Below are 12863 nucleotides of genomic sequence, written 5' to 3'. Positions count from 1 at the left end.
AATCGTGCATTTTTTTTTTTTTTATTGAACTGAAAGTGAGGAAAAGCAGTTACAGAAAATTGACGGACGCGTAATGCACAGTAATGTGGTCTCATTTATATTGCATGCAATTCCAATGTTAACCACGAGATGTCAGCAGAGTGACAACAAAGTACCACAGGCCGATTTGTAGTTCACTAGCAGGAAGTACAGATTCACAGGCCTAGAGCGCCCTCCTGTGTTAATGTATTAATTTCATTTATGTCTCTCTGGAGAATAAATTGCACCCCCTGCCAAACTATGGGAAAAAAAAGTGATTTATAGTCAGAAAAAGATATTTTTGCGATAAAATTGAATTTTATCCACTGGAATCAAAGGCGATCGTGTAGTGGAATTGGATGAAATCCCTACAAGTTGTCACGTAGCCAGCGGATGTAGTCGTCGAAGGCCCTCAACCCCACGTCGAAGGCGAAAGGCCACGCGGTGAGGGAGAAGCATCCGTGGAACCCGTCGCGGTAGTGCTCGGTCGTCACCGCCACGCCGGCGTCGCTCAGGCGCCGCGCGTACATCAGCCCGTCGTCTCGCAGCACGTCGTACTCGCACGTCATGACGTACGCCCGGGGGCACTTGGCCAGGACCTCGGATCCGGCCAGGAGGGGCGCCGCCCGGACGTCCAGCAGGCCCGGGATCTCATCCGCCGTTCCTGCGCCGTTCATGGCAAAATCGATTTATGATTGTTAATATAGTTTTGACTAACGCTGTTAAATACGATTGATTATGTCTTATTTTAATACCGCAGACGATTACTAATGAAGACAATCGATTAGTTGTCGATTAATCGGTTATTTTTGACGGCTCGATCCTCAAGTAAATTTTATTCTTTTTATTTTTTGCTTTCCCAAAAATGGTCAGCTGACTAGAATTTGCTGTCAGGACTCTCCCCAAAATCGGTACCACCTCGAACCAAAAAAAACGTCACAAAATTTCCATACCTTGCATTCCGCGAGAACCCTCCCCTCGCACGGGAACGTAGTCCTTGCGGTACTTGGGCAGAAGGAGGGCGGTCCAGTCCAGTCGAGCCCTCAACTCGGGGTCGACGTTCGAGCTGTGTTGATTGGCCAGGAGGCGCGGCTTAAGGGAGAGGTCGCCGCCCAGGTACTGCAGCCAAAACTGAACCATGACGGCGCGGTTGAGGATGGCCATGTCCCGATTCTGCTGATAGGACGGCGTGTTGAAATCCAGGGCCTGAAGGACCGGGTAGATCAAAGCCTGTGCGCTGAACTTCACCGCTATGTTGTCATCCGTCGCAATCTGGAACGAAAAAAAAGATATATATATATATATGTATATATTACTATTATGTATATATTACTTGCTGAGCGATGGCGGCCGCCAGGTTGCCGCCGGCGCTGTCTCCCGCCACGGCCACTCTCTGCGGGTCCACGCCGTACTGGGCCAGGACCCGCGGGGACAGGAAGTGCTGGGCGACGGTCAGGCAGTCGGAGTACGCCGTCGGGAAGCGGCTCTCGGGGTACAGACTGTAACTGGCGACGTGACGAGATGGGAACAATTTAGGAGGGAACGAATGATCTAAAAATCCAAATGTCGGAGGCGAGGTGCGTAAAGACTTACTCGACCGAAACCACAAGCATGTCCAGTTGTTGGGACGTCTTGCGGCTGCCCCGGTCGTACGCGCCGTCCTCTGGTGGGCCACAAAATCGGCATTTTCACTACCAAATTCCATATTGTCGTCCAAAAATATAAATATAGAAGGCTGAATTGATGAAAAATTAAAAATGAAACATAGTGTAATATTCCGGGGCGAGAGGGGACTAACTGGGACTGCCGTAGGCCCAGCCTCCCCCGTGGATGTAGAGCAGGCCCCGCCTCAGGCGCCCGTCGGCGGCCGCGGCGGGGGGCCGGTAAACGCGCACGGGGACGCCGCCGAAGGCCTCGTCGCGGACGGCCGCGGCGCCGCGGCCGGCCTCGCCCGTCAATTTGGTGACGGTGCCTTCCAGGCCTTTGGATGTTCCTCGCGCCGCCTTGACGTGGTGGCCCAAGCCCACGGCTTCCATGGCGTGCGCCTGAGGCCCGGAAAACAAAACCAACACTTATATCGTCACCTACACCGGATTTTAATTTAATCGGGGGCGTTTTGTCGCAGTCGGAAACTGTACATTTTCAAATTGAGAGCAAATTGATTGGAACGTGAAGCAACTTCTTGTCATCATAAACCAGAGAGAAAACAATTTTTTTCTTCGCAATTTTGGTTATGCATGTTATTTTTTTATTCTCCATTTTGTTTTTTTCTGTTACTGAGGTAATAAATGCTAAAGTAATTTATCTTGTTTGAAAATGTAGTCCTCAAGTATTCAATATTAATTCTTTTAACTACTCAAAGTACCTAAAGTAATACATTACATAATTAGGTATGAAAATAAATTTATTAAGTATTTAGTTCTAAAGTATTCAATATTAATGACTTCAAGTACTAAAAATACCTGTAGTAATAAATTGCCACATTATCCATATGATAATACATGATAATTATTATATGATCATTATTAATCATCCGTATGAAAGGTGCACAGCATTTTATATATATATAAAAAAAAAACACAATTTAGCAATGAGGTCTTGCACGTTCCAATTAATCGACTCTTAATTTGAAAAGAAAACGGCGTATCCCGCTTTGACCGTGCCCGTCCCTTCGCCGCGTTGCCCTTTCATCTCCAAAGCATGTGGCGTAATGGCGGGCAAAGGTCAAAAATGACGTAGTAGCGCAAACCTGACTTGCTTTCTCATTGTTAGTCAGGGAAATGCTGCTTTCTTCATTTTGCTTCATTCCAAAATATTATTTTTTTGTTTTCATTTTTTTAGTTGAAAACCTGACAAAACTGGTCCCTCTGGGTAGCTTTACTCGGGTGTTTACTCAGACTGGGAGTGTAAGCTCTATTTACCGAGCATAAACTGGAACTGCTTTACATAAACCTTTGAGAAAAAAAAAAAAAAAAAAAAAAAAAAAAAAATATATATATATATATATATATATATATATATATATATATACACACACACACACCTCTACTTGCCCTGCGCATCTCCTATAGAACTTACAGACATACGGTTTGCAAAGCAGTCATTATAAATTACCAAGTTTCTTCATGTTCCAATTCATTTGCTCGCAATTTGAAAAGAAAAACGCACTGTTCCCGTCACATCATTAAAATATACTTACTGAGACCCGCAAGAACTCTATTAAAATCTTACGCACTCCTTTAAGTGCCTTCACACATCCCCAGTGGTACTCTGCACCCGTTTGAGAGGCACAGGTCTAGAAACGTGATTTCAAAATAATAATAAAGATTGCTAAATCAATTCTAATTGGTTCAGAGCTAGCAATATTTGTAAACTGGGACAAAGCTTAGCAAAATAAATTCAATGTTTTGCAAAGGAATCGCTTGAACTCAATTTAGCAATAAATTAATTCTTGTTCCAATTAGTTTGCTTTTAATTTGAAAGAAAAATACTCTTCCTGTCACGGCATTAAAATAGGTTTGCACATGTGTGATGAAACCATATTAAAATCTCACATACTGTGCAGTTGAGAACCACTGGTCTAGAATCAACCTCTAAAAATATCAACCTTTATAAATAATAATAAAATAATATATAACTTTTAAGTTGACCAAAAACAAAATTTGAAACTCTTACTGGTTGCGCCAGACTTGGAAAATTTGGATGAATATTGGGATGAATAACAAAAGCATGCAATGTTTTGCAAAGAAATCATATCAACTAAATTTAGCAATACATTTTCATGTTCCAAATAGTTTGCTCTTAATTTGAAAGGAAAAACGTACTGGCCCTGTTACGGCATTAAAAAAGGTTTGCTTTTACCTGCAGAAACCCTGTTGAAATCTCCCATACATTTGAGAACCACTTGTTTAGAAACAACCTCTATAAATAACCACCTTTAAACATAATAAAAAATATATAAATATATATACAGTGGAACAGGCCTGGAGAATGTTCATAAATATTATGTAAGAAAACAAAATAAAGGCATTCGACGTTTCACAAACAAATGACATTCCCCCAAAAAGTCAATTGCTTCGTGATGCAGTTAATTTCCTCTTAATTTGAAAGGAAATCCGTACTATAAAAGCATTCAGTTAGACGCCTTGTCACTCACCAGGCGCATGACAATCTTGATGAGCGCATCCAGTAGCGAAAGTTTCCAGCGCTGGCGGATAGCGGAAGGCGGCGGCGTGTACAAGTGCACGAAGTAGTACAGAAGCGCGGCCAGAAAGGCGGCCGTCACCCCCGTCGCAAGCCACATCTCGCCCGCGTCAGTCGCTCCAGTCCAAACATCTGAGAAATAAAAGGGAAGGACAATTCATGTGCAAGCGAAAAAGGAGTGGCCAAACCACTTTGAAACTTCCACGGTCGACTTAAAAATTACTCGAAAAAAGTCACCTGGAAGAAATATCAAAATAAAATACCGTGTCATAATAAAAGCGTGTAACCTGCGTAAATATTCGTGCGTTGCTGTTTTGAAATTCAGAATTTGTTTATTTTCAACAAGCTTTAGCCGACAAGTGATTGTTTACTGGTTTCGACTTCGCTTTTATTTGAAAAGGAAAAGTCGAGGAAACATCCGGGATCGTGACTTAAAAAAAAAAAAAAAAACTTGTAATACACTCTCTTCGCCGCACGAGGGCGAAATACAGCCGTTCATAGACGAACGCGAGTGCTTGTACTGTCGTCGCAGGAAAAATAATGTTTGTAATTTTTACTTGATGCATGCAGAAACGACTATTTTTTTTGCCATGTTCAGTTTATTATTCCTTTGAACTTATTTAGTGTAACTTTTGAACCACATCATGTTTTTAAAAACATATAACTTTGAAAAAATGAGTGTCCTAATCTATGCAATATCGATTACTTGAATTAATATGATACAATTGATTAGTTTTGTATCTACCTACTGAAAGTAATTGATCACTTTAGGACTTAAAAATTAAGTCAATCATTTACTAAATCATTGAAATTCTGTTTGAAAAAGATATAAATAAGTAAAAAATAGATGAGTAGTGTTTAAAAACGTAAAAATACGTCAATGGGATTGAATGAGTGAGTAACATCAACAATTGGTAAGTTTACAGAGTTTCTGGGCCATTTATTACTTTTTAGCCTTCGTTGTAGCCAATTAGATGATGATGATGATGGTGGCATTTTTGGAGGTCACTGGAGTCCATTTAGTTTTTTTAATTGATGTTGTTTTCGGCGGTCGCCACTTCCCACGGATCGCTCCGTTCCTCCGGAGCGTCCCCGGCGGTTTCCCTTGTGAGAACATACGCGGCGGCGACCAGGACGTGACCCCCGCGGCCGGCTGATTTTCCAAAACAAGCTCCGGCGACCGTGTCGGATTAAGTCGAGGGGCTCCCGCGGGAGGCGCGCTTGAAAAATGGACATCCCGAAAGCTGTAATAAAGTCAGCTAAAAATGGAATCCAACGCCACGGCGTTGGGACTTTGCCTTTCTGCCGCGTGGACTCGTCAAATAAACTCCACGAGGGATGTCAAGTGGATTTAATGACCTCTTTTTGGCCCACGTAATCCGCCGCAGTGCTTCCTCTCTGCTCGTGAACCGGAAAATCATATATATATATATATATATATATATATATATATATATATATATATATATATAAATTAACTATTAAAGGGTTCAACGTATCTTAAAATAATCAATTACTTTAGGTATTTGAGTACAAATTTAATCATATATATATATATATATATATATATATATATATATATATATATATATATATAAATTACTTAAGTATTTAAGGTTCAACATATCTTAAAGTAATCAATTACTTTAGGTATTTAAGTATAAATTTAATCAAATACTGAAGTGATAATGTAGTTATTGTTTAGATTTTTGGATGATTGAAGCTGATCCAAATTTAACCCCTTCATAGTAATACTACTGCGATTTTTGAAAATTCCAAATCCAAGCTAAAAATGAAACATATGGGCTTTTTAGCATGAGTTTCCACTTTTTTCAAGCTTTTTTTAAACTTTTTGTTCGAAATTTAAACTCTAACTTATCCGTGCCACATTTTTTTTTCTACAAAATAAAAGAGAACAAAGCGAAAACTGAGATTTTTTTGGGAATTCAAACTGTTCTAACTTCAGCTAATCTGTACCGTTTTCATTTCAAAATAAAGGCCGAATATTATTATGTTTCCTTCAATTTTGTGACTCATTTAAACCGCCCCGACTTTAAACCATTTAACATATCACTTCCACTTTCAAAAACTCATACTAAAAATCCAAATCAAACATTTTAAGAACGCAATTGTTATCCCCATTGGATTGGAAAAAATAACCAAGCTATTATTTTTTCCATTTCGCAGTGGCTGCTAAAATGAGCGCCTAATTTTGTCTCATTAAAAAAAAAAAAACATCTAAAATTGCAAAACACTTTGGCCTGTCCGAACATGACGAGCAATATTTACGCGGCTATCTTTGAAACCATAAACAAGAGTACGCCCTGTTACCAAGATCCTTTTTCCCAAAACCGCCGGCGGGTGCCAAAAATCTGTCCGAATATGCGCGTCAGCGGAATGCTAAGAGTGTAAACTCGAGTGTGATATATGCGTGCGAGCGCCTTCAAAATGGCGTCTCCCCGTAGTCTGTGGCCTTCGATGTCCTCCTCTGGAATGACACTTAACGGTCATTTAACGTGACGACGCGCGGCAGGCAAACGCTCTGGTTTTCTATTTCATGCTGACCGCTCTCGTCGTTGAGGATGCCCATCCGTTTTTGCACCCAGAAACGGACGATAAACATCTTTGACGTTAACCGGGGTCCCAAACGTACTTCCGAGTCTCCGGGAGGATTTTTGAAAGTCTGCCCCGCCCACTCGCCCCATTTTTGAAACTGAGAATGGCCAATAAGCTCCTTTGAGGGTGATTTTAACGGACCCCAACATGCTTGTGGCCCTCAAGAAATTTTGACATCCGCTTGCCCATTCACCCCATTTTTGGAACCAGAAATGGCCGATGTACATCTTTAATAGGGCACCACGCCATAGTTGGGGTCTCCAAAGTCTTCAGAGTGATTTTTGACACTCCCCTCCACCCACTCACCCCATTTTTTGCAAACAGCCAATAAACACCTTTATGGATGACTTTAACAGGGGCCCCCAACATACTGAGACCCTCAGAGATGTTTCACGTCCCGCTCACCTCATTTATGGACCCAGAAATGGACAATAAACATCATTGAAGGAGACTTTAACAGGGGACCCCAGCATACTTCGGGGTCTCCAGGTTTTCTGATCCTCCCCGCCACCCACTCGCCTAATTTTTGCAACCAGAAACAGCCAATAAACACCTTTGAGGATGATTTTAATGGGACCCCAACATGCTTGGTGCCCGCAGAAATTTTTCACATCCCCTCCCCAACTCAACCCATTTTTGGTCCCAGAAATGGCCAATAAACATAATTGGAGATGACTTAATGATGGGCCCCCAGCATACTTTGGGGCCTCCCTTCTGGAGACATCCTCTCGTCCCATTTTTACAACCAGAAAGGGCCAATAAGCACCTTTGAAGATGATTTTAACGGGCCCCCAACATGCTTGGGGCCCTCAGAAATGTTTCAGATCTGTTCGCCCACTTACTATTTTGTCTTCGAAATGGCCAAGAAACATCTTTGAAGAGGACTTTAACAGGGGACCCCAGGGGTCCCCAAAAGGTTTTCTGGCCCTCCCCTCCAACCACTCTTTCCCCTTTTTGTTAAAGTCATCCTCAAAAGTGTTTACCTTTGCGGATCGCGGGCCAGATTAAACCCATTTGCGGGCCAGAATCGGCCCGCGGGCCGTACGTTTGACACCACTGCCTAGCGGTAGTCAAGGAAAGTTGTTTTGTAGATTTACAGTAAAAGGCACAAATGGAGTGAAATGTTCATCGAAACAAAGCTAGCGCAGCGCCTGCTACCTCAAATATGTGCAAATCTTTCACGATTAACTTTAGAAGCAATTAACTCCTCCGGTTCAAAAGCGGCGCGGCTGACTGACTGTTGACGTCAAGGCACGCGGTCGACCCGGGATGAGGTTTGCGCCGCAATGGGCCCGAGAAATTCTCTTAGTCGATGACAGGCCGCTCTGCCACGCTTTGAGAATGTATATGGACTATGCGGGATATAAGAGGAGTTTGTTTTGCTGCTGGAAGCGCCAACTTAAGTCCCTTCATCTCCGAGATGGATATCATAAAGGGCCGCTCATAGCTGTGTCGCGCAGATTTATTACAAATGGAAACATGACGACGGGCCGTGATGTGGGGACGCATGTGGGGAACATTGCATCCCCGGTGTGCGTTGTGCTACACATGCGCTATAGAGATAAAAGTATTGGGACAGAGCGTAAACTGATGGAAAACCATGGAGGAAACTTGAACAGTTATTTGAATTTGTTATATGACTTTTACAAGAGCCCCAACATGCTTGGGGCACCCAGAATGTTTTCACATCCTCTCCCCCAGTCACCCCATTTTTTGACCTAGAAATGGAAAATGAACAGATTTGAGGATGACCTAAACATGGGCCCCAATGTTTACAGGAGCCCCAACATGCTTGGGCCCCCCCAGAGTGTTTTCACATCCCCTCCCCCAATCACCCCATTTTTGGACCTAGAAATGGAAAATGAACAGATTTGAGGATGACTTAAACACGGGCCCCAATGTTATAGGCACTCCAACATGCTTGGGGCCCCCAGAGTGTTTTCACATCCCCTCCCCCAGTCACTCCATTTTTGGACCTAGAAATGGAAAATGAACAGATTTGAGGATGACTTAAACATGGGCCCCAATGTTTACAGAAGCCCCAACATGCTTGGGGCCCCAAGAAAATGTTCACATTCTCCCACACTGTCACCCTATTTTTGGACCCAGAAATGGCCACAAAAAAATCTTTGAGAATGACTTACACAAGGACTTCAATATGCTTGCACCCCCTGAACGTTTTCACATTTCCCCACACATATTTGCACCCAGAAATTTTAGGTTGATGCAGTCAGAGGCCCCAAACATCCTTTAACTTGACAACATTAACTTTATTTTTATGTACAATCAATACCTCTGAAAACGTTTTGCCATTTGCAGTCGACTGAAAATGACATCACATAAACCTTGGGCTGAGCAGATGTGATGTCATTTTCAGTCGACAGCAAGTGGATTTTTTTTTAAAGAGGTATTATTGATACATAGAAGACAATGGTCAATTAATTCTAGACAAAGTACGAACTTTTTAGTGGTGAACATGGCCAAATTAGAATATTTCAAAATTGGCTTTAAATGTATGTGAAGGATAAATTCACATTTTCGTACGTACATTCTGAGGTGTACAGAGTAAATAATGTTTGTGCTTTTTACCTTCCAAGCTGACCGGCCTGTCACTCTCGCCGAGCCCCCGCCCCCGGAGCGCTGCTTTCGGGAACTCCCCCTAAGTTCCCCCGGTCCTCCTCACTCTCACTCGGCTCACTCGCTCCAAGAGCCGTCACGCACACGGACGCCGACACGAAAAGCTTCTCGAGACAAGCCCCCACGCGTGTGTGAATGAGCCCGCTCTCCAATGGTTTTTGCCGGTTAACCGAGGCGGTCCCTGCCGCTCGCTTTGCGGGTCTGCGCCGGTCGTGACACGGCCAAGGAGGCGGCGGAAGAAGCGGCTCGCCGGCGGAGGTGAAGGACGAGGTGGGGAGGCGAACAAGGGGGGAAAAAAAAGGTATGTCTTTCGCCTTCTCTTCGCCCTCAAACTTTGCGATGGGTTTTTTGCCATGTTTGCGTCCGCGACGCGATGCCGGTTCCGAAAACCGGGCCGTATATTTTGTATATATTTTACCCCGGCTCCAGTTCGTGTTTTTACCCGAATTCAGTACGTGAATTTCGGCGTGCGCGCGTGAGCTCCCCCGGACACAGTGGGGTTCTCCTGTTGTGTTCAGGTAACTTCGGTCATTGTACCACCGCCTTTCGTGGTTCGTCGAACACTATCCGTCACATCTAAGTGACATGTCTGAATATATTCACGAGCAAAATTGTTTGTTTGTTTCATCTGCTGTTAAGTGTTACAAGTCCTAAAATCTACGTTTGGATTTAGAATTTAGAAAATCCCACTCTTTTTCACGCCGCCCAAACGCCTCACAGTTGTGATACAGTTAAAACTGCAGGTGTGTCCTCCACATGTGTGCTTCCTTCAATTATGTGTTGTTTTTATGATGCGCGTGGGTGTGCACGCATGCACGCGCGTGTGTAGGTGGGGGTGGGTGAGGGGGGGGGGCAGCGATTTCTTGTTAGATCCTGTGAGGTGGGGGTCAGTCACTAGGTCTCCTCTTTGGAATTCTCCGAGAATAGATTGCGTACACACACTCACGCGCGCACACACACACACACACACACACACACACACACACACATGCACACATGACTGACATCTTCAGTCAGAGCGTATGTCGGAAGGAAAACAAAACTGGCCTTCGGTGAGTCTCCTCCTCATTGCATGTTCATAGATTTGTCTGTGGAGATGCTGGGAACCTCCTAGTGTGTGTTGGTGTGTGTGCAGTAACTTGATCCTAACTGGACGTTGTGACTGTGAAGCTCACAAAGAACACTCAGGCTGTGTTGAGGTTTTTTTTTTGGGGGGGGGGAGCACACGTCTCGCTTTAAACACTTTTAACACCAAGATCAAAGCATCAGGAAAGTGTTGCCGTGGTGCATTTAGGGCTCGTTAGTGGCGTGGAACAAGATGTAAACAGGGCTGCGGTTTGGTGCGCATAGTTGCTGTCAACTTTTCCTATTATCTGTTGGGGGGGGGGGTGAGAGAGAGAGAGATAGTGGAACACCTCTTTGCCTGCCACACCAAGCCTGCAAGCCTCTTTCACACCGAGACACTGCAAAATGACTGTTGTGAAGCCGTACAAGAAACATGCAATTTACTAATGCCTTTTGTGCGGAACCCAGCCAAGCAGGAAATTGTTGTTTCAATGAAACCTTCTGCAAGCAAAAGCCTTAAAGACTAAGCCCATGAGCATCTTTTCATACAGAGATGTCGCATGAGAGCTGTGACGGAAGCACTTACTGTAGCGGATTACCTTTCCTACCTAATCCTGCAAAATGGAAAAATTGTGAAAGCAAAAGCTTTATAGACAAAGCCCACTTGCCGCCTTTCTCACAGAGATGTCAGATTATATCTGTGATGTTAGCATTTACTATAGCTACTTTATGTACCTTTGCCTTTTACACAGAACCCAGCAAAATTAGCTTCTATCATCCCAAAGCAAAATTCGTCATACAAAACCTGTGCTTTCACACAGAAGTGTTGCAAATTGGCTGGTGTGGAGCCTTAACTGAAATATTTATCCACCATCGCCTTTTACACAGAACCCTGCAAAGCGTTACGCCGAAAGCAAAATTGTAAACGTAAAAAGCAAAGACAAAGCCTTGAGCCTTGTTCACATGGAGATAGCGTGAAATTGCTGCCCCGGAATCATGACAGGAGCATTAGTCCCTCTTTGAATTTCATGCAGAACCCAGCAAACATTCCAATTTCCAGGCAAAATTCAGACAACCTAAGCTTATCATACTTTACCTGTTGGACTTTGGAGGTTCCGCTGTATCGGGACCAAACAAACGTAGCGTCAAGGAAGCATAATATTTTACGTTTATTTACACGATTACATAACTGCTAACTTGTTGCGACTCATTTGGTGGCGAGACGTTGTTACGCAACGCCGACCGTAATGGAGGTGGGGCCCGGTTTGAACTCAAATGGACACGCCACACCCTTATGATTAAACCGGGACCCCTCCCTTTTATAGTGTGCGTTGAAAACATTCACGCGGATACTGTAATGTATGAGTTTGTGCTCTCTGAATTTTGCATGCTGTGAAATGGGCAACGCGCACACTTTCACACAGACACGTGTGAAAGCAAAGCTGTCGGGTTACTCATCGGCGCGTAGCAAAGAGCTACAATTATGTCTCGCATCTCCGTGACACTTTCAGGGATGTAGTCATTCACGTTTCCCGGCAGTGTGGAGGGAGGGAGGGGGTGGGGGTGGGGGTGGGCCGGGGGGGGGGGGGTCGTCTTGGATTCCATGTAGGGCTGCCGGCTGCTAAAGATGATGTGAAAAGGAAAGTCGGCGTCAAAGAGCGAAGCCTGCGTGTGTTGTTCTTTCGCAGGCAAGGCTGCTCTTTTCTGGTGTAGAGTTGGAGTGATAAACTTGCAGTCAAAAGTTTGAAAACACTCAGGTTTTTTTTTTTCCACGTCATAAATATATACTGGTTATGTAGACAATGTGAAATCACATAAGGAAGCATTTAAAATGTTATTCAGACCAAAGTAGGTCTAGATTCTTCAAAGTAGGCACATTTTCTTTTCTCATTTAGTTTTATGATATGGAATTTGCTTTATGACGTGGAATGACTTGCACCATCCACAGCTGTGCAGTTTTTAGGGTTATTAGCTTGAACTTCTTGACCTATTAATGTGATTGAAGCCATTTCAATTTGAATGCGGGGTGCAATATTTCAGTATTTGCTTTATGATGTGGATGATTCTTTATGATTGCCTGCTGTTGACAGCTATGTATTTTCAAGGCTTAGTAGCTTGCGTTTCTCATTCTATTAATTTGTTTGAGCCAATTTGAGTCTGAAGGTGTTTTCTATTATTTACTATATGATGTGGATGATACTTTATAAACTGAAATGACTTCACAGCTGCGGATTTTCTAGATTTTCTTGTTCTTTTAACGTGTTTGGGACAATTAGAATTTGAAGGTGTATTTTGACTTTCACTTAATGATGTGGATGCTGCGT

The 12863-nt window shown here is 43.4% G+C and overlaps 2 protein-coding genes across 8 annotated transcripts in view; one reads left to right on the top strand and one right to left on the bottom strand.

The window, feature by feature from the left end:
* Positions 1–44: 44 nt before the first annotated feature.
* Positions 45–11653, bottom strand: nceh1a (neutral cholesterol ester hydrolase 1a). Of its 4 annotated transcripts, XM_088432492.1 has the most exons (8): positions 11636–11653; positions 4175–4353; positions 1817–2063; positions 1612–1681; positions 1352–1523; positions 1267–1290; positions 972–1191; positions 45–682 (listed from the first exon to the last, which is right to left on the bottom strand). In XM_088432492.1, the coding sequence occupies exons 2-8, from the start codon at positions 4319–4321 to the stop codon at positions 387–389; spliced, it is 1176 nt and encodes a 391-aa protein (XP_088288618.1). In that variant the 5' UTR covers positions 4322–4353; positions 11636–11653; the 3' UTR covers positions 45–386. The 4 variants fall into 4 exon arrangements, with proteins under 4 accessions (XP_088288618.1, XP_088288614.1, XP_088288617.1 ...); XM_088432488.1 differs by having other exon boundaries at positions 972–1290; XM_088432491.1 differs by lacking the exon at positions 11636–11653 and adding an exon at positions 9427–9440 and having other exon boundaries at positions 972–1290.
* ppp2r3a (protein phosphatase 2, regulatory subunit B'', alpha) overlaps positions 9440–12863 on the top strand; it is a 41602-nt gene continuing 38178 nt past the window's right edge. For all 4 annotated transcript variants that reach the window (XR_015867730.1, XM_088432484.1, XM_088432483.1 and 1 more), the window contains exon 1: positions 9440–9775. The gene's annotated coding sequence lies outside the window, so the exon portion shown is untranslated. The remainder of the gene's footprint in view (positions 9776–12863) is intronic.

This window comes from Hippichthys cyanospilos, chromosome 14 (assembly GCF_059441005.1).
Source record: "Hippichthys cyanospilos isolate Australia breed blue-spotted pipefish chromosome 14, RoL_Hcya_1.0, whole genome shotgun sequence".
Classification (NCBI taxonomy): domain Eukaryota; kingdom Metazoa; phylum Chordata; class Actinopteri; order Syngnathiformes; family Syngnathidae; genus Hippichthys; species Hippichthys cyanospilos.
This window is presented reverse-complemented; position numbering and strand designations above follow the sequence as displayed.